We start from the raw sequence: 23203 nt of genomic DNA, 5'->3' as shown, positions 1-23203 counted from the left end.
GTTTAGCCAGTAATATTTCGCCGGTCATGTTTTTACTCGTTATAGGTGTTAAAGACATCATAAGGTAGTTAATTTAAACCGTTTTATAGCAATTTATATCCGTTTAGTGCGATTTTGAGGCAATTCTTGGTGATGCACTTTGAAGCTTTGGGCACGTTTCCAGTACCGGTCGAACGTTAGTGGGCATTTCGACGGACAAGCGGACATCTTTCGACCAAAAGAAGATTAGACCCAAGAAAGGATACATTGCCCAAGATTCTGATGGAAGATCACCTCATAGTAAGAAATATTTAAGATGATAAATCGTTGTTCTGTCGAAAAATTTTAAACGCATATTCCGCCATTTTCTTTGGTATAGCTTCGCTTGGCGAACCCTGTATTGCACAGTAAGGATAATTTTAGAAATGTAATTCAGCGATTGCATTAAGAACTAATTTGTCTTTCGATAGCTGTCCAACTTATATTTTTTTAGTCAAGTTTATGAATAGTTAATCATGAGACAAGATCACTGTCAAATATGGCGCCCGACATTTTCAGGCTAGTTTTGCTAGTTTTGTCATTGTATAACCACGTTTTTTTGTGGCTAAATATGCACATTTTCGAACAAACTCTATATGTATGTTGTAATATGATGTTACAGGAGTGTCATCGGAAGAATTCTGAGAAGGTTAGTGAAAAAATTAATATATTTTGGCGATGATTACGTTATCGCTCTCTTTGGCTTGAATCGATGCTCTGGTAACGTTTGCACATGTGGTATGCTAATATAACGATTTATTGTGTTTTCGCTGTAAAACACTTAGAACATCTGAAATATTGTCTGAATTCACAAGATCTGTGTCCTTCCATTGCTGTGAGCTGTGTATTTTTAAGAAATGTTTTATGATTAGTAATTAGGTAATACACGTTGCTCTGTGTATTTATTCTAGTCGAGTTGTGATGGTGGGTGCAATTGTAAACTATGATTTATACCTGAAATATGCACATTTTTCTAACAAAACCTATCCTATACAATAAATATGTTATCAGACTGTCATCTGATGAGGTTTTTTCTTGGTTAGTGGCTATCAATATCTTTATTTGGCCGAATTGGTGATAGCTACAGGTGGAGAGAGAAAATGGTGGACAAAGAAAAATGGTGTCTTTTGCTAACGTGGTTAGCTAATAGATTTACATATTTTGTCTTCCCTGTAAAACATTTTAAAAATCTGAAATGGTGGCTTTATTCACAAGATCTGTATCTTTCATTTGGTGTCTTGGACTTGTGATTTAATGATATTTAGATGCTACTATTTAATTGTGACGCTATGCTAGCGATGCTAATCAGTGTGGGGGGGGGGTGGGGGATGTTGTCATAGGTGTACCGACCTCGGGCTTGCAGCCATAAGAGGATTTAATATATGTTGTCCAGAATGACGGTCCGATATTGATTAATTTATGTTGTCCAGAATGACGGTCCGATACTGATTAATATATGTTGTCCAGAATGACGGTCCGATATTGATTAATATATGTTGTCCAGAATGACGGTCCGATATTGATTAATATATGTTGTCCAGAATGACGGTCCGATATTGATTAATATATGTTGTCCAGAATGACGGTCCGATATTGATTAATATATGTTGTCCAGAATGACGGTCCGATATTGATTAATATATGTTGTCCAGAATGACGGTCCGATATTGATTAATATATGTTGTCCAGAATGACGGTCCGATACTGATTAATATATGTTGTCCAGAATGACGGTCCGATATTGATTAATATATGTTGTCCAGAATGACGGTCCGATATTGATTAATATATGTTGTCCAGAATGACGGTCCGATATTGATTAATATATGTTGTCCAGAATGACGGTCCGATATTGATTAATATATGTTGTCCAGAATGACGGTCCGATATTGATTAATATATGTTGTCCAGAATGACGGTCCGATACTGATTAATATATGTTGTCCAGAATGACGGTCCGATATTGATTAATATATGTTGTCCAGAATGACGGTCCGATACTGATTAATATATGTTGTCCAGAATGACGGTCCGATACTGATTAATATATGTTGTCCAGAATGACGGTCAGATATTGATTAATATATGTTGTCCAGAATGACGGTCCGATATTGATTAATATATGTTGTCCAGAATGACGGTCCGATATTGATTAATATATGTTGTCCAGAATGACGGTCCGATATTGATTAATATATGTTGTCCAGAATGACGGTCCGATACTGATTAATATATGTTGTCCAGAATGACGGTCCGATACTGATTAATATATGTTGTCCAGAATGACGGTCCGATACTGATTAATATATGTTGTCCAGAATGACGGTCCGATATTGATTAATATATGTTGTCCAGAATGACGGTCCGATATTGATTAATATATGTTGTCCAGAATGACGGTCCGATATTGATTAATATATGTTGTCCAGAATGACGGTCCGATACTGATTAATATATGTTGTCCAGAATGACGGTCCGATATTGATTAATATATGTTGTCTAGAATGACGGTCCGATATTGATTAATATATGTTGTCCAGAATGACGGTCCGATACTGATTAATATATGTTGTCCAGAATGACGGTCCGATACTGATTAATATATGTTGTCCAGAATGACGGTCCGATATTGATTAACTTTTTATGGCTGCAGGGGCAGTATTGAGTAGCTCTGTTTAAGGTGCCCATTTCAAACGGCCTCGTACTCAATTCTTGCTCGTACAATATGCATATTATTGTTATTATTGGATAGAAAACACTCTCTAGTTTCTATAGCCGTTTGAATTATGTCTCTGAGTGGAACAGAACTCATTCTACAGCACTTTTCCTGATATGGTGTGAGATTTCAGACATCTTGGCCCCTGCTCCCAGGTCAGTTCATAAGTCCCTGTGAAGGCTATGATGCTACAAACACTGCCTACGCCTTCCTCTAGATGTCAGTAAGAGGTGACAATTTGAATGGAGTCGATTGCGCAATCAGGGCCTGTATAAAACGACAAAGACCGGATGTACCGTTCTTTTCCTGCTGCGCCTGACGCACGATGTACGTTGGACCTGCTCTCTTTCCAAGCTTGGGTTTAGCCAGTAATATTTCGCCGGTCATGTTTTTACTCGTTATAGGTGTTAAAGACATCATAAGGTAGTTAATTTAAACCGTTTTATAGCAATTTATATCCGTTTAGTGCGATTTTGAGGCAATTCTTGGTGATGCACTTTGAAGCTTTGGGCACGTTTCCAGTACCGGTCGAACGTTAGTGGGCATTTCGACGGACAAGCGGACATCTTTCGACCAAAAGAAGATTAGACCCAAGAAAGGATACATTGCCCAAGATTCTGATGGAAGATCACCTCATAGTAAGAAATATTTAAGATGATAAATCGTTGTTCTGTCGAAAAATTTTAAACGCATATTCCGCCATTTTCTTTGGTATAGCTTCGCTTGGCGAACCCTGTATTGCACAGTAAGGATAATTTTAGAAATGTAATTCAGCGATTGGATTAAGAACTAATTTGTCTTTCGATAGCTGTCCAACTTATATTTTTTTAGTCAAGTTTATGAATAGTTAATCATGAGACAAGATCACTGTCAAATATGGCGCCCGACATTTTCAGGCTAGTTTTGCTAGTTTTGTCATTGTATAACCACGTTTTTTTGTGGCTAAATATGCACATTTTCGAACAAACTCTATATGTATGTTGTAATATGATGTTACAGGAGTGTCATCGGAAGAATTCTGAGAAGGTTAGTGAAAAAATTAATATATTTTGGCGATGATTACGTTATCGCTCTCTTTGGCTTGAATCGATGCTCTGGTAACGTTTGCACATGTGGTATGCTAATATAACGATTTATTGTGTTTTCGCTGTAAAACACTTAGAACATCTGAAATATTGTCTGAATTCACAAGATCTGTGTCCTTCCATTGCTGTGAGCTGTGTATTTTTAAGAAATGTTTTATGATTAGTAATTAGGTAATACACGTTGCTCTGTGTATTTATTCTAGTCGAGTTGTGATGGTGGGTGCAATTGTAAACTATGATTTATACCTGAAATATGCACATTTTTCTAACAAAACCTATCCTATACAATAAATATGTTATCAGACTGTCATCTGATGAGGTTTTTTCTTGGTTAGTGGCTATCAATATCTTTATTTGGCCGAATTGGTGATAGCTACAGGTGGAGAGAGAAAATGGTGGACAAAGAAAAATGGTGTCTTTTGCTAACGTGGTTAGCTAATAGATTTACATATTTTGTCTTCCCTGTAAAACATTTTAAAAATCTGAAATGGTGGCTTTATTCACAAGATCTGTATCTTTCATTTGGTGTCTTGGACTTGTGATTTAATGATATTTAGATGCTACTATTTAATTGTGACGCTATGCTAGCGATGCTAATCAGTGTGGGGGGGGGTGGGGGATGTTGTCATAGGTGTACCGACCTCGGGCTTGCAGCCATAAGAGGTTTTAATATATGTTGTCCAGAATGACGGTCCGATATTGATTAATTTATGTTGTCCAGAATGACGGTCCGATACTGATTAATATATGTTGTCCAGAATGACGGTCCGATATTGATTAATATATGTTGTCCAGAATGACGGTCCGATATTGATTAATATATGTTGTCCAGAATGACGGTCCGATATTGATTAATATATGTTGTCCAGAATGACGGTCCGATATTGATTAATATATGTTGTCCAGAATGACGGTCCGATATTGATTAATATATGTTGTCCAGAATGACGGTCCGATACTGATTAATATATGTTGTCCAGAATGACGGTCCGATATTGATTAATATATGTTGTCCAGAATGACGGTCTGATATTGATTAATATATGTTGTCCAGAATGACGGTCCGATATTGATTAACATATGTTGTCCAGAATGACGGTCCGATATTGATTAATATATGTTGTCCAGAATGACGGTCCGATACTGATTAATATATGTTGTCCAGAATGACGGTCCGATATTGATTAATATATGTTGTCCAGAATGACGGTCCGATATTGATTAATATATGTTGTCCAGAATGACGGTCCGATATTGATTAATATATGTTGTCCAGAATGACGGTCCGATATTGATTAATATATGTTGTCCAGAATGACGGTCCGATACTGATTAATATATGTTGTCCAGAATGACGGTCCGATATTGATTAATATATGTTGTCCAGAATGACGGTCCGATATTGATTAATATATGTTGTCCAGAATGACGGTCCGATACTGATTAATATATGTTGTCCAGAATGACGGTCCGATACTGATTAATATATGTTGTCCAGAATGACGGTCCGATACTGATTAATATATGTTGTCCAGAATGACGGTCCGATATTGATTAATATATGTTGTCCAGAATGACGGTCCGATACTGATTAATATATGTTGTCCAGAATGACGGTCCGATATTGATTAATATATGTTGTCCAGAATGACGGTCCGATATTGATTAATATATGTTGTCCAGAATGACGGTCCGATACTGATTAATATATGTTGTCCAGAATGACGGTCCGATATTGATTAATATATGTTGTCCAGAATGACGGTCCGATATTGATTAATATATGTTGTCCAGAATGACGGTCCGATACGGATTAATATATGTTGTCCAGAATGACGGTCCGATACTGATTAATATATGTTGTCCAGAATGACGGTCCGATACTGATTAATATATGTTGTCCAGAATGACGGTCCGATATTGATTAATATATGTTGTCCAGAATGACGGTCCGATATTGATTAATATATGTTGTCCAGAATGACGGTCCGATACTGATTAATATATGTTGTCCAGAATGACGGTCCGATACTGATTAATATATGTTGTCCAGAATGACGGTCCGATATTGATTAATATATGTTGTCCAGAATGACGGTCCGATACTGATTAATATATGTTGTCCAGAATGACGGTCCGATATTGATTAATATATGTTGTCCAGAATGACGGTCCGATACTGATTAATATATGTTGTCCAGAATGACGGTCCGATATTGATTAATAGATGTTGTCCAGAATGACGGTCCGATATTGATTAATATATGTTGTCCAGAATGACGGTCCGATATTGATTAATATATGTTGTCCAGAATGACGGTCCGATACTGATTAATATATGTTGTCCAGAATGACGGTCCGATACTGATTCATATATGTTGTCCAGAATGACGGTCCGATATTGATTAATATATGTTGTCCAGAATGACGGTCCGATATTGATTAATATATGTTGTCCAGAATGACGGTCCGATATTGATTAATATATGTTGTCTAGAATGACGGTCCGATACTGATTAATATATGTTGTCCAGAATGACGGTCCGATATTGATTAATATATGTTGTCCAGAATGGTATTGTGTGCCTGACATCGTGTAGACTCCTACTAGAGCATGTCCAGATTGTGTTTAAATAACATACAGGGTGCTGGCACCAAATGAAAAGCCAAACAATACTTTCACTCCTTTCAGATTACCGGCGTCCAAAACACACTCATTATTACGGCAGTCATATTCTCCATAGCACCTTATCAATCATGCTAGGAAATTATTCGATTGTATACAATGATGAATTTCATGAAACAATTGTCAAAGACAGCCTCCTATCCCAGATTGGCAATAGATTGACATTCAAAATGTATTTAAAACATGAACACAGAAACGGATCGAATTTACATTTAAAAACATTTCTGGAAGGAAGGGGCAGTTGGAGAAAATTCATGCATACTGTACATCACTCAATATTTTTTACAAACTTAGACAATTCAATGTCTATCTTATTATTAATCTTATTTTATTTTAAATCAAACATACAACTCAATGTCTTAAGCATCGCATAAAACACCACAGTCGATGTATTTCAGTAGAAAACAAAAACTTTGTAAAGGATTTTCACATTGTTATCAAAACCTAGTTTCAATGTTTTTCTATTTTAGTTTAGAGAATGTAAAATCACTGGAACTGTTAACATCTATTCATTAACAATTTTACTGAATAAAAAAGCGGAAACTTGACTTTGTAATCAAATGTTCGTTTTTGCTAACAATTGTTACTCTGCTTCCTAAGCGGAGATCAGAAAACCAGTGAAGGTGGTGTGGTGAGCCCCGTCATCATAGACTTGATGTTCTGCTTTAAGACGTGTGTAGACCTCTTCACCTTTTTCCAGCTGCAGGGTGACACCATTGGATCCACTGTCTTCTCCATCATGTGGTGTGCTACTGTCAGTCACAGTCACCATAAGTTGTCCTCCTTTGTACAGGGACACTCTTCTATGTTTGGAGGTGAATCCAAAGGCAGTGAATCTGAAGTAGTAGATTCCACTCACCGGCGCCTTAAAGATGCCAGTCACCGGACTGTAAGCTTTGCCAATGTTGGTGAAGACATGCTTGTAGACCAGGGTGATGTCAGTATTGAATGGTCCTTTGGTTTCAGACAGTGAAGCTGAGAAGGCTACCTTCGGTCTCTCTCTGTTCTCTCTCTTCAGTTCCTCCACAGTGGCTCTCAGCTCTTGGAGTGCAGAACTCTGTTTCTCCACAGTGGCTCTCAGTGAAAGCAGGTCTTTCTGTTCCTTTACCTGGCGCTCACTGGCTGTCAGTGTGGCTCCCATGACTGTTTAGATAGAGATCTTCAGAAACAAGTTGACTCTGTAAAGGAGAAGAGTTGAGTCTGTGGTTGTGGTCGAGGTGAAAGCTTTATGCAGAGTGCTCTGGGGTACAAGCAGTCACATCAAAGTGCAAAGGCTAGATCAAATGGAAACGTCTTCAATCTCGAGGTTATATGTGTTGACTTAATTAAGTATGCATTCATCACTTCAGTGTCACAATTATGTAAATTCTCTGTCATAAAACATGAGTTTTGTGGAAAGGGGATGAACTTCTGGTGACCGTTTTTCTGCCTATTAAGTGAAATGGTCTGTCTCTGTTGCATTGTGTCCTGTACTGCATTTAGGGTGGAACAGACAGTTTGGGGTTTTCTCATAAGGCCCATGATCTTCTTTTAAATCATCTGATCCTTAGAGCCAGAAAATACACACTAACCTCGGCACACCATGAGCGGGTCGCCCTCCTCTGGGTTGGCTTTAGCCCAGAGACACCCTCCCTACGACTCCTACCAATGCCCTCAGTAACTATAGTTGGTTCTCAGGCTAAGTTCCTTAATACCAGCCACTCAGGTCCCCAATAAACTAATTAACCAGACGCTAAATAAATCCTCAATCAATCCAGTGTATTTCAGAAACCTAGAGTAAAACGACATGCACTTGTATGACTCTTTGATGACACAGGGTTTCAGAACAATAAAATTTGTTTATTCAAAATTCCAGAAACAGGCATAAAAAATCCCAGATCAATCAATCAATCACAAATCAATATCACAAATCAATGATAAGCAAATATTGACAGTAAATTAAATTGATAGACAAACTTCAGCGCCCTTAACTATACCCTTATTGGGCTGTACCAATAAAATATTTTTTGTCTGTTACAATTCTAAGAGAAGCACACTATTTAATAACAGAAAACCGTTTTCTTACCTTCTACAGCTCTATAAACAGTTTGTTGTCTCCCCCGGGATGATCAGTCACTCAGACGACGTCTAGAAACTTTAACAGCTACCTTACCACACCTCTATCAATGAGGTAACATTAAGGATTACTCCTAGAATTTTACTTCAACTGAGTATAATAAACATTTAAATTTGAGTATAATAAAAATCTAAATATATTGTAGGCTAAAAAGCTACAGCAGAAATCTTCTTCCAGCAGTCGACAGGCACTTCTGGCTCAGAGAGTACTCCCTCCCAAAAATGATGGCTCTTTCATACCCTCCGTTCTTCTTTCTGCTAACTCATCGTGACTAACACATGCTCCAATTAAGTATTCATTGGTTAATGTCTAACGCGGCCATCGATCAAAAAGGTTATTTTTTAAGCCCCCTTAATTAACTCCCACCTTGTTCTCCCCTTAGCAGGACGTCCATCCACTTCAACCCCTAACTGCTCTAACTTTGGTATTTCCAGATCAAGCTAACATCCTAAACATAACTTATTAACCTTAACTTTAAAACATTACCATTCCCCATTTGGCTCCTCAAAAATATTTTTCATCCATTTTGAATTCAGGCTGTAACAACAACATGTTGAATAAGAATAGTTTCTGAAGGCACTGTATATCTTTTAGCAAGAGGGATCAATGGCTGCTTGTTGCAACTGTCATGGAACAAATGACCACACTGTGTTTGTGCTGATGTTGAGCACACATGTATGACCTTCAGTGCTTTGCTATTTGTAATGAGTAACCAAATAGCTACTTATTACTTTCAGTGTTTAAACTTGATACTGTACACATACATGTGATACCCTAAGTCGGCTATTCCCAAACTGGGGTACGAGTACCCCCAGGGGTACACACAATTCCGTCGGGGGAACGCAAAATAAAAATGTGATTCACATTTTTAAACAGTGCATTTAGATCTTCCACAGGGCTATACATTTGGGAGATGTTTTTCTCTCGCCTGAGTCGCCTCGTTTCACTGCCAAAAATAACATTAAACCATCTAGTGTTCAGCGATATAACAACACAATGTCAAATACAGGTAGCCTAGTCAAATAATTTACATCCAATCACATTAACCGTTACTCTCGCAGGAATTCCACTAATGGTCCGTATGTAACCAAACATAGCTGCTGAGCTGCTCATTCCGTTCGCTCGAAAATGGATAAATGGTTATAAAAAGTAAGGCCCGCTTCCATAGACACATACCAGCTCTACTGGTAGTAGTACTGCTACTAACAGCAGTACTACACCTGCACCTGTCGATGACACAAGTTGTTCTGCTTCCACGAGCACATCCAATGCTAGCATCAGTAATTTTATTGTTGCTAGCCCAGCTAGCATGGACACTGACAGGGGTGAATCTGATGCAGCCGAAGAGCTACTGCCCCCTTACCCGGTGACAGCACCGAACAACAAACAGGGAAGTTGGACCATCGAAGAGGCGCAAATATGATGAGAACTACATTGATTTGGGGTTCACTTATATTGGGAGTAGTGCCTTTCCTCAGCCACAGAGTACTTTTGCACGTACATTACAATCTCACAACTCATTGAAAACTTCACTCTTGCGCAGACATTTATTAACGAAACATGCCAATTTGAAAAATAAGCCACGGGAGTTTTTTGAGCGAGAATTAAGACGACTTTCGAGTAGTAAGACATAATATATATAAAAGTAACAGATACCATTAATAGGAAGGGGCTAGAAGCGTCTTATATGGTGAGCTACCGAGTGGCTAGGACAGGCACGCCCCATACTATTGTGGATGACTTAATTCCTCCTGCTGCCGCGGATATGGCTGGGACAATGCTTGGGGAAAAGGACAATAACACCATACAGACAATGCCTTCATCAAACAACACTGTTTCACGACGCATCAGTGACATGTCAGGAGATGTTTTGAAACAATTACTGCTTCGCATACAAGCCAGCGAATACTATGCTGTCATGACTTTACTATCATTAATATGATGACATGATATTTTATCAAATCGATTACCTAACGTTTAATTATTATGTGACTAAATTAATCATGTAACAATTAACTCATCAGTAACCTGGGGCACCACGGAACATTTTATTTAACGAGTTACCGCTTTCCGAATTAACTCTTAAAGATCTAAAGATCTCTTACATTTCAGTCATCAATTCGTCATTAATGAATTGTTACCTTCGTAAGTCTCATTCTGAACATCATAGAATTCTTGGTTATCTGGACGAACCCTAGTCTAAATGTTGAATCAGCGATATACAAATTGGCTTAATTATTTATTTACTAACTAACTAAATAATCACACAGAAATACATAACACACACACATAGGTTGAATGGATTACTAACATAATGCCATGAAAATTCCCTAGTGGACTAACCCGATATGACGGCTAGGTAGACAATGGAAAGGGGTGGGGACAGATAAAGACCGGGAAAGACAGAATGGATCCACTACATGCATACAGTTGAATAATACGCTCATCATAAATATGGATATTTATCACCCAAACAACCGCTCATTTGGATTTTAGAAATGCAATGTACATATTTATGCTTGTATGTCTTTGCTGTCTCTCCGTTGAAAACACTTGATCAGGAAATTCTCTGGTTTGTCCACCAGAGATCAAAGTCTTTCGTAGTCTGTTATGATGGTTACGTCAGGCGTACCCAATGGTCGTTTGGTAGGGAAATCTTCTTTAGAATGGATCTTTCAGAGTACCAACTGGTAGTTCTCGATCAAGGTTACTAGACTAAAGTACTTAAACAGCTGCAGACTGAATGTTCCTGTGTAGTCTTCATCTTCTTCACTCGAGAAAGTTTCAGAGTTTCTAGCCATTCCGTAACTTTCAGCTCACGCTGCACGTAACTGGCCTATAGAGTGGTAACCATTTCAGTGTGGGGACGCACGTCCTCACGTTCTCTGCTCTTTCGTTTATTGCAGATTTCTTAAGTATTCGTGACATCCGGTTCACACCGTCCATCTACTTGGTCTATAAAGTGGTAGTTTTAGACCATTTTGTAACATCCGGCTCACACCGTATGTAGACTGGTCTATATAAATTTAGTTATGGGTCCTTTAATAAACTCTGGGAAAAAGGGAGGTTCCATTACGCTTGACATAATGTCTGTTGTGCTCACATGGGCGTGGCCACTGACTTGGTTAAGACTTGATATAAAAACAATTATCTCATTTAGAAGCCTAACATCACATTTCATCTTCTCACAAATAGTTTCATATTTTATCATATACGTTCCACAACATTTAGATGTAAATCTGGTAACTGGGAAACATACACATTCAGAGATGCAGTTATGTTGTTCTGCTGTCCTTAGTTACGTCACAAATGAGTAATGAATTCGATATGATTGTTCTTTAAGCCCCCCCCAACCATTTACGTCATTGTTTGTGTTAGGAATATTGTGTCATTATCCACTTTTGGATGTTGTAGTTTTGGTGGGAGGAATGTCTTTGTTCTCCATAGGCTCTCTCCCTCAATACTCCATGGCAGTGAAGAGAAAGTTTCTACCAGGAATTTACGATTGTCATCAAACGGCTAACTTCACCCCTCTCCCCCTCTGCAGGAGAGAGAGAGAGAGAGAGGGGGGGCTATGATCCTCACCCAAAAGGGCAAGTCATGACAATGACACAGCTCCTGGTATATGTCCGTTACGTTTATGGGGGGTCAATTAAGGAAGACATCCTCTTCTGCAAACCACTGGAAACCAGGACAACAGGAGATTTTATTTTTAAAGTACTGGACAGCGAGGAGCACGTGATGCCGCGGAGCTGAGCAGACGTTGACAAACCGAGCTCTTCAAAGTTATTCTATTATTACCTAAATAACAACGTTGAAACAATATTCTAACATCGGCTGATAAATTGTCAAGTACTTACCTTCCCAAAGAGCCATGGACCGCCGAAAGAGAGGCAAGAAGGACGACCAAAACGTCGTTGATTCCCAAGATAACGATAACGCTAGCAAGATTAGCATTAGCCCTCATAACTCAAACGACAGTTCCAGACTGTTGCTCTCGGCCTCTTGCGAGCCTGCCAACATGCTGGCTACTCTCCTCCGGGAAATTCAGGATGGTAACAAAGGTCTTTCTATGAAAATCGATAAGAGAACGGCTGAACTCCATTCTTCCATTGACGACCTGAAATCCTCCATGAATGATCTCCTTTTGAGAACGACTGAGGCAGAGTTGCGCATTAGCACAGTTGAAGACACCATCGCTCGACATGACCAGGTCTTGATACAACTGCAAAAGGACAATGCCTACCTCAAAAACATGGTAGATCAGATGGAGAACCAGAGCAGACGTAGTAATATCCGTGTGGTGGGATTGAAAGAGGACAGCGAGGGCCGTGACCCGGTCCGTTTCTTCACTCAATGGATCCCGGATGTCCTAGGCACAATCAACTTCACCAAGTCACTGGAAATCGAACGCGCCCACAGAACATCAGCGCCGAAACCCCGGCCAGATGAGCCCCCACGGACCATCCTGATCAGGTTCCTCCGTTTCCAAGACAGAGAGAAGGTACTGCAACTCGCAAGAGCCAAAGGGGACATAACCATTGATGGCAAGAGGGTCAGCCTTTTCCCGGATATGAGCGCGGATCTCGCAAGACGTCGCAAGCAGTTCAGACCTGCCGCCAAAGCACTGAAGGAGAAGAACATCATCGGCTACCTCATCCACCCTGCGCGGATGAAAGATCAGTACAAAGGCCGAAGCCATCTCTTCAACACGCCGGGAGAAGTGTTCACTTTTCTCAAAGAACTGAGCAACGTCTGAGCCAGGACGGTCTCTTTGGGGGATAAGATGCAGTTTGTTTGTTTTCTCTTATCCGGACTGAACCGCTGATATCCTCCGGTCGCTATAATTGATTTGTACATTTTCAACTAACCGTATCTTTCCTGGGTGAGTTCTATTACATTTACAGGAGAGTATATTTTGGTTTAGTCCATATCACTGGGCGAAGCAAATAAGTGGGTTTAGGCCCACTGCTTTCCCCCTCATTTATGTTAATCTTTCGAAAAGAGACTCAAGCAGCCCTTACCGTGGGCAGTAAATATTCAGCCATAAATATCTATTCACAACGTTTGTTTTCAATTTAGAGAGCTCGCAGGTTTTAGTTTACGCCAAGGTTTAGCTAGTAAGAGCAAGATGGAAAGCGAGCAGCAACGTATCTCTACAAGTGTATTCATGTTTGATTGTTGGGATTGTGGTTTTAGTCTAACAATCGGGGTGGGTGGGATTCTTTATTTTTTTCCCCTTTTTTCTATGTTTATTGTTTCCTTCCTAAAGAGACACATAGGTCACTTCTGTGTTCAAACCAAAGTTGAAACATTTCCTAACTATCTACATATGATAGATTTCCATTCAGTTACATATTTGAAACCCTACTATGCTTAATCCACTAAAATATGTCACATTCAACGTAAAAGGTCTTAACAGCCCGATTAAAAGGAAGAGAGTCTATACATACCTTAAGAAATTAAAGGCTGACATTGTGTTTTTACAAGAAACACATCTTACAGCCAGTGAACACAAGAAATTGAAGAGGGAATGGGTAGGACAAGTTTTTGCGTCCTCTTTTAACTCCAAAGCAAGAGGAACTGCAATTTTGATAAGTAGACACATCCCCTTCTGCGTCAGCAACACCATCTCTGATCCCTCTGGCAGGTTTGTTTTGGTGCAGGGGCATATGTTTTCAGAGTCTTGGACCCTATTGAATATCTATGCTCCTAACTTCGATGACCATATGTTTATTCAGAATGTCTTCCTTCAGGTCGCTCAAGCACCACCAGGATGGTTACTGGTTGGAGGAGATTTTAATTTTTGTTTAGATACAGTTCTTGATAGGTCCTCTGATAAACCCTCACTTCTTACCAAAGCCAGCAAGCTCACCATGTCATTCATGAAAGATCTCAATTTACTAGACATCTGGAGACAGTTGCACCCACAGGATAGGGACTACTCTTTTTATTCACACCCACACAAGACACACACACGCATAGATAACTTTTTACTGTCGACACAACTGTTTCATAGAGTGTTAGATGTCGAGTATCTCCCCAGATTGCTTAGTGACCATTCTCCCCTGGTATTATCAATCTCCATTCCTACCAAGGTAAATGGAGCATATAGATGGAGACTAAATTCTACACTCCTAAAGCAACCTGAATTTTGTGCATTCATCAAAGAGCAGATCAATATTTTCACTTTGACAAACAAACCCTCCGCTCCTGACAGTTTCATTCTTTGGGACACATTGAAGGCCTATCTGAGGGGACAGATCATTTCCTATACTAAAGGGCTGAAGCGAAAACACGGTGCGGAACTGAGTGCCCTTGAATCTGAATTCTTAGAGCTAGAGAAAACCTACCAAAGAGGCCCAACTAAAGATCTATACAGGCTTTTGGTAAATAAAAAACTGAAATATAATATTCTGAACACATATCAAGCTGAGAGGGCCATCACTAAATCAAAACAGCGTTATTACGAGCTTGGAGAGAAAGCACACAAAGTATTGGCATGGCAACTGAAAGCAGAGGAAAGTAAGAGGACAATTAATGCTATAGAAACTCTTACTAATGAGATATCTTTCGACCCTACTGAAATTAATAATACTTTTAAGAAATACTATGAAGACCTCTACACTTCCCAATCAAGCGATGATCTATCAGAGATCGACTCCTTTCTCTCCTCTCTCAACCTCCCATGCCTGTCAGGGGAAGACAGCGAGCGCCTGAGTGAACACTTCTCAGTTCCTGAATTGTTGGAGGCCATTAAATCCTTACCTTCTAATAAATCTCCTGGGGAGGATGGCTTCCCTCCAGAGTTCTATAAAGAATTTAGGGAGCTGTTGGTCCCCTACCTTATGGAGGTACTTAAAAAAGCCAGGGAAGACAACTGCTTTCCAGAGTCTTTCTCTCAAGCAGTGATTACTGTAATCCACAAGAAAGGGAAAAATCCACTAAAGTGCGCCTCATATAGACCAATCTCTCTCCTTAACACAGATTGTAAACTGGTCACCAAGATGCTATCTAAGAGACTGGAGTCATGTCTTCCCCTGTTGGTCAACCCAGATCAGACTGGCTTCATAATTAATAGATTGTCCTCCAATAATCTCAGAAGGTTCTTTGATATAATTCACCTTGCCAACAAAAACAAAATACCTAGTGTCGCAGTCTCCCTCGACGCTGAAAAGGCCTTTGATAGGGTTGAATGGCCATACCTCTTTCGCGTCTTGGAAAAGTTTGGTTTAGGTACCGGGTTTGTAAATTTGATAAAATCACTCTACAAATCTCCTAAAGCTAGGATTGCTACCAACGGGATTACTTCCTCCTCTTTCCCTCTCCATAGGGGGAACAGACAAGGTTGCCCAATTAGCCCCCACCTCTTTGCCCTCGCCATCGTACCGTTGGCTGAGGCTATTAGAACGTGCCCTGACATACATGGCTTTGAGGTGGGCCCCCATACCCATAAATTATCACTCTTTGCGGACGACCTTATCTTATTTCTAACAAACCCAGAACACTCCCTCTCTCACTTGCAGATCCTACTACAGTGTTATAGTTCTTTCTCTGGATATAAGGTCAATTTAGATAAAAGCGAAATCTTACCGTTGTCTGTCTTTGACCATCATACCATCAAGCACAAGTTTCCTTTTAGATGGTCGCCTATGGGCTTCACATATTTGGGCATAATGGTGGATGGTAACCTGAACAACCTCTATAAACTCAATCTGGCCAATTTGTTGCAAAAGGTGGAGGGTGACCTTTGTAAATGGATGGACTTACCTCTCACTCTACTGGGTAGAATCAATGTAATTAAAATGAATGTCCTGCCCAGATTTCTATATCTGTTTCAATCTCTCCCTATCCCTGTTCCCGCAGCATTCTTTTCCTCTCTCGACAAGATGACCAGACGGTTTATCTGGCACGGCAAAACCCCTAGGGTGGGCCTGGATAAACTGACCCTGGATTACAGTCAAGGGGGCTTAAACCTCCCCAATTTTAGAATGTACTACTGGGCAGCACAGTCTAGGTTTCTGGCTCAGAGGTTTGACAAGGGTCCCTCTCCCTCATGGTTGAACATTGAAAAGCTTGAGGTAAATGATGACACTGGGGCAGAATTGTTTTACAAATGGGACAGAAAATCTATAAAAACCATCACAGACAACCCTTTAATCATACATTCTGTCCTGGCATGGTGCAAACTGCATGAGCTGTTCGGACGAGGGGGATTCCTTTCCCCTAAAACCCCTTTATGGAACAATAGATTGATTCCTATGTTTTTCCAGAATAGTAACTTTAGACCATGGTCTGATAAGGGGATCACTCTTCTGGAACATTGTTACGAGGAGGGAGTTCTTATGTCTTTTGATCAGCTGAAACAGAAATACCACTTGCCTAACAGGGACTTCTTTAGCTACCTACAACTACGAAACTTTATTAGGGTGTCTCTCAAGGGACAATGGAACCTACCTAAGATGTCACCTATTGAACAACTCTGCCACGCAGACCAACCACTGTTCAAGACCATTTCCCGTGTTTACGATGCTCTTATGTCAGGACTAACACTGCCTGGGCTAGATAAACCCCGACTTAGATGGGAAAAAGATCTGGGTATTGATCTTGATGAGGGTCTATGGAGTGACCTATGCAGGGATGGTGTTACATCCACATTGAACTCCAGATACAGACTGATCCAGTTTAATTTCCTCCATCAGCTCTATATCACCCCATCTAGACTGCACAAGTTCAACCCTGATATCTCCTCCCTATGTTTTAGATGTGGCTCAGATGAAGGAACATTCCTCCATTCCACTTGGCAGTGTTCAAAACTACACGGTTTCTGGCAGGGGGTATGCGATACCATATCCTCAATTCATGGGGTTGCATTCCCTCTAGACCCGGAGGTCTGTCTACTGGGCAACTTTACTAACACCAATCTTAGGCAAAGCCATACTATAAAGCTAACAGAAATATTGCTAGCGATTGCCAAGAAATGTATCGCCTTGAAATGGAAAATGGATTCCCCCCTGCCAGTTGCAATGTGGCTATCAGAAGTTAATAGTTGTATCCCACTGGAGAAAATTACTTACCGCTTGAGGAATAAGTTAAATACATTTTACAGAATTTGGCAACCTTTTATTGACTATATGGAGAATCTCCCCCCACATCACATTGAATGAATCTCTATATTATCCTTATATAATGTTTCACACGTAACGTATAATATGTAGCCTACGGCAGGTGACCATATGATCCAATGTCTCATTATAATTTTTTTTTATTGTATGTCTGTATATATAATTATAATTTGTTTTATTTTTTCTTTCTTTGTTATGCTCATCTGTTATTGTCACTTTGTCCTATTGTTGTCTAATATCTTTTCACGTTTGTCTTGAATGTTGTTAATTGGAAAATGCAAAAAAAAAGTAGTAGTACTGGACAGCTTTGTGACATCAAATGGACTTTGTTGGTCAAGATGTGTTGGTATCTGTATCTGTACTGATGGCTCGAAAGCCATGACAGGGAGACATAGTGGAGTGGTAACGCGCGTGCAAGCAGTTGCTCCTGATGGCCCCTGAACTCTCATGCATTTTCTGCATTATGCAATGATATGGGCAGCGACCATGTTATGCTTTTATAACATACAGAAGGAGCTTAAAGTTTTCTTTACTGATCATAATTTTAACTTGTCTGATCGCTTGCATGATGACGAGTTTCTCACACAACTGGCCTATCTGGGTGTTGTTTTTTTCTTTCCTGAATGATCTGAATCTAGGATTACAGGGACTCTCCACAACTATTTTCAATGTGCGGGATACAATTGAGGCTATGATTAAGAAGTTGGCGCTCAGGCCTCCCCGGGTGGCGCAGTGGTCTAGGGCACTGCATCGCAGTGCTAACTGCGCCACCAGAGTCTCTGGGTTCGCGCCCAGGCTCTGTCGCAGCCGGCCGCGACCGGGAGGTCCGTGGGGCGACGCACAATTGGCATAGCGTCGTCCGGGTTAGGGAGGGTTTGGCCGGTAGGGATATCCTTGTCTCATCGTGCTCCAGCGACTCCTGTGGCGGGCCGTGCGCAGTGTGCGCGCTAACCAAGGGGGCCAGGTACACAGTGTTTCCTCCGACACATTGGTGCGGCTGGCTTCCGGGTTGGAGGCGCGCTGTGTTAAGAAGCAGTGCGGCTTGGTTGGGTTGTGCTTCGGAGGACGCATAGCTTTCAACCTTCGTCTCTCCCGAGCCCGTACGGGAGTTGTAGCGATGAGACAAGATAGTAATTACTAGCGATTGGATACCACTAAAATTGGGGAGAAAATGGGATAAAATGGGATAAAAAAAATAAAAAAAAGAAGTTGGCGCTCTTCTCTGTTTGCATTAACAAGGACAACACACAGGTCTTTCCATCATTGTATGATTTTTTGTGAGCAAATGAGCTCAACCTTACGGACAATGTCAAATCTGATATAGCGAAGCACCTGAGTGAGCTGGGTGCGCAATTACACAGGTACTTTCCCGAAACGGACGACATAAACAACTGGATTCGTTATCCCTTTCATGCCCTGCCTCCAGTCCACTTACCGATATCTGAACAAGACAGCCTCATTGAAATTGCAACAAGCGGTTCTGTGAAAATTGAATTTAATCAGAAGCCACAGCCAGATTTCTGTATAGGGCTACGTTCAGAGTATCCTGCCTTGGCAAATCGAGCTGTTAAGACACGGATGCCCTTTGCAACCACATACCTATGTGAGAGTGGATTCTCGGCCTTCACTAGCATGAAAACTAAATATAGGCACAGACTGTGTGTGGGAAATGATTTAAGACTGAGACACTCTCCAATACAACCCAACATTTCAGAGTGATGAGCATCCTTTCAAGCACACCCTTCTTATTAACCTGTGGTGAGTTATTCACAATTTTTGATGGACCAATAAGGTTTTATATGTACGATGGTTAACTTCTTATGGCTGCAGGGGCAGTATTGAGTAGCTTGGATGAAAGGTGCACAGAGGTGCCCATAGTAAACTGCCTGCTCCTCAGTCCCAGTTGCTAATATATGCATATTATTATTCTTATTGGATAGAAAACACTCTGAAGTTTCTAAAAATGTTTGAATTATGTCTGTGAGTATAACAGAACTCATATGGCAGGTAAAAACTTGAGAAGTTCCACTTCCTGTTTGAATTTTTTCTGAGGTGGCAGATTTTCAACCAAGCTCTCATTGAAATTACAGTGAGATATTGATGAGTTTTCACTTCCTACGGCTTCCACTAGATGTCAACAGTCAATAGAACTTTGTCTGGTGACTCTAATGTGAAGGGGGGCCGAAGGAGACAGGAATTAGTCACCACTGCCACGAGCTGACCATGCTTTCACATGCGCGTTCACATGAGGAGGACCTCCGTTCCACAGCTCATCTGAAGTCAATCTAATTCTCCGGTTGGAACGTTATTCAAGATGTATGTTAACAACATTCTAAAGATTGATTCAGTACATCGTTTGACATGTTTCTACTGACTGTTACGGAACTTTTGGACATTTCGTCACGTTATAGTGGACTCGCTTTGTGACTTTGGAATTGTTTACCAAACGCGCTAACCAAAGTAGCTAATTGGACATAAATAACGGACATTATCGAACAAATCAAGCATTTATTGTGGACCTGGGATTCCTAGGACTGCATTCTGATGAAGTTCATCAAAGGTAAGGAAACATTTATCATGTATTTTCTGGTTTCTGTTGACCCCAACATGGCGGCTAATTTGGCTATTGTTCTGAGCTCCATCTCAGATTATTGCATGATTTGCTTTTTCCGTAAAGTGTTTTTGAAATCTGACACAGCGGTTGCATTAAGGAGAGGTATATCTATAATTCCATGTGTATAACTTGTATTATCATCTACATTTATGATGAGTATTTCTGTTGAAACGATGTGGCTATGCAAAATCACTTGATGTTTTTGGAACTAGTGAATGTAACGCGCCAATGTAAACTCAGATTTTTTTATATAAATATGAACTTTATCAAACAAAACATGCATGTATTGTATAACATGAAGTCCTATGAGTGTCATCTGATGAAGATAATCAAGGTTAGTGATTCATTTTATCTCTATTTCTGCTTTTTCTGACTGCTATCTTTCGCTGGAAAAATGGCTGTGCTTATTGTGGTTTGGTGGTGACCTAACAATCGTTTGTAGTGCTTTAGCTGAAAAGCATATTTGAAATCGGACACTTTGGTGGGATTAACAACAAGATTACCTTTAAAATCATATAAGACACATGTATGTTTGAGGAATTTTAATTATGAGATTTCTGTTGTTTGAATTTGGCGCCCTGCACTTTCACTGGCTGTTGTCATATCGATCCCGGTAGCGGGATGCAGCCATAAGAAGTTTTAAATAAAGAGCAAAATTATTGATTATTATTATATTATTATTTGTGCCCTGGTCCTATAAGAGCTCTTTGTCACTTCACATGAGCCGGGTTGAGACAAAAACTCACACTCATTCTTATGTTTAATAAATGTATTGTATAGTGTGTGTCTGGCAGGCTTACAATGGTGGCAAAAAACAACATTTGAGAGTGTGCTGACCCTGGTGCTAGAGGGGGTACGCAGCTGGAGGTTGAATGTTTGATGGGGTACGGGACTATAAAAAGTTTGTGAACCACTGCCCTAAGTCCATAAATTCATTGCGTTCTCTCGTTTTCAGAAGATGGGAATGGACTTTGCTGTCCTGACATTAGGGAGAAGTTTGTTCCACCATTGGGGTGCCAAGATAGAGAAGGGCTTTGACTGGGATGAGTTGGAGCTGCCACTAGATATTGGAACATTGATGCGGGGACTTGCTTCCATTCCACTTCACAATAACAGCACTTACAGTTGACCAGGGCAGCTCTAGCATGGCAGAAATTTGACAAAATGTCTTGTTGGAAAGGTGGAATCCTATGACGGTGCCATGTTGAAAGTCAGTGAGCTTTTCGGTACAGGCCATTCTACTGCTAATGTTTGTCTATGGAGATTGCATGCATGAGTGCTCAATTTTATACACCTGTCAGCAACGGGTGTGGCTGAAATAGCTGAATCCACTAATTTGAAGGGGTGTCCACGTACTTTAGGCCATGTAATGTATCTTATTCATGGTAAAGAGGTGCAGAATGTTTAAATTATGGGAAGTCAAACGGAGTGGCCATCTGAAAACTCAACACACAGGCATGCACTCACACAGGTAATCTCTTGTGGACGCAGACACATACGTAACATAAATGGTAGTTGTGTCTGACAGCAGACTCTGGGATGCGACGACTAATGAGGAACGTTGTTTCGGTATCTTGATGTAGGCTACCCCTTGAGATAGGCCTCAATACATTATGTTTTGGATCTTCCTCAAATTAAATCCATACAAAGTTCAGCATACGTTTGAAATCTGTATCCCAAAATAATTATTGAGAAATTACTAATTAAAGTTGGTGCCACCACCATGTTTCACCGTAGGGATGGTGCCAGGCTTCCTCCAGACGTGACGCTTTGCGTTTAGGCCAAAGAGTTAAATCTTGGTTTCATCAGACCAGAGAATCTTGTTTCTCATAGTCCTTTAGGTGCCTTTAGGCAAACTACAATCAGGCTGTCATGTGCCTTTTACTGAGGAGTGGTCACTCTACCATAAAGGCCTGATTGGTGGAGTGCAGCAGAGATGGTTGTCCGTCTGAAACGTTCTCCCACCTCCACAGAGAAACTCTGGATCTCTGTCAGTGTCACTGGTGTAGAGAGGAGGAAGGAGGAGGCAGGAGGCAGTCGCAGGTTTAGAACTACTGAATTTATTTACACACCATAGATCAAAGAGGGACGAAACCCAAACGCTGTTGTGCTCAAAATATATCTTCATAAACAAAAAGGAACAGGGTGAACCCACAGTACAAAATATAAAGTACTCAGGAAATAGGAGAGATTCCTCTCAGGAAAACAAGTAACATTACAATGAGCGACAAAGACAAATGACAGAGGGAGTATATATACAGTGATAGAGTGGGGATTGGAACCAGGTGTGTGTATTGATGACGAGACAAGTCCGGGGTTGATGAGTGAAGGGCGTTTGCCAGCAGCAGGTTCGGCAGCAGCTAGAAGGCCGGCGACGCCAAACTCCTGAGCTGGACAGGATGGGGAGCCAAAGCAAAGGCTGGTGTGATAAACACATTGGGATCTTAGACCATCACTTCATACAGAATCCATACAGATCCTTCATCTGCACTTATGGACTGCCCTCTTCAATTCAAACCACAGGTTTTCAATGTGTTTCAAGTCCGGAGACCGAGGTGGCCGTTGCAAAATGTGGATTTTGTGGAATTAACCATTTCTTTGTGGATTTTGATGTGTGGTTGGGGTTAGTGATTTGCTGGAAGATCCACTTGTGGACAAGTTTCAGTCTCCTGGCAGAGGCAAGCAGGTGTTTGGCAAAAAATCTCCTGGTAATTGGTAAAGTTCATGTTTCTGTTGACTTTAACAGGGGCCCAGGAAAATAGCACAATATCCCCATAACATCAAAGATCCACCACCGTATTTTACAGTAGGTATGGGGTACTTTTCTGCTCATACATTCCCAT

At 40.5% G+C, this 23203-nt stretch overlaps 1 protein-coding gene across 1 annotated transcript; it reads right to left on the bottom strand.

Annotated features, from left to right (window-relative positions):
* Nucleotides 1-6814: 6814 nt before the first annotated feature.
* On the bottom strand, nt 6815-9075 carry LOC120040416 (complement C1q-like protein 2). The gene is made up of 2 exons (XM_038985585.1): nt 8571-9075; nt 6815-7683 (listed from the first exon to the last, which is right to left on the bottom strand). The coding sequence occupies exon 2, from the start codon at nt 7644-7646 to the stop codon at nt 7101-7103; it is 546 nt and encodes a 181-aa protein (XP_038841513.1). The 5' UTR covers nt 7647-7683; nt 8571-9075; the 3' UTR covers nt 6815-7100.
* Nucleotides 9076-23203: the final 14128 nt, after the last annotated feature.

This window comes from Salvelinus namaycush, unplaced genomic scaffold (assembly GCF_016432855.1).
Source record: "Salvelinus namaycush isolate Seneca unplaced genomic scaffold, SaNama_1.0 Scaffold35, whole genome shotgun sequence".
In the NCBI taxonomy this organism is placed as follows: Eukaryota; Metazoa; Chordata; class Actinopteri; order Salmoniformes; family Salmonidae; genus Salvelinus; species Salvelinus namaycush.
Note: the sequence above shows the minus strand (reverse complement) of the source record. Positions and strands in the feature narration are given on the sequence as shown.

Excerpts from the sequence above, each read along its gene's own strand:
- LOC120040416 (XM_038985585.1), bottom strand. The coding sequence starts at position 7,646 with ATGGGAGCCACACTGACAGCCAGTGAGCGCCAGGTAAAGGAACAGAAA.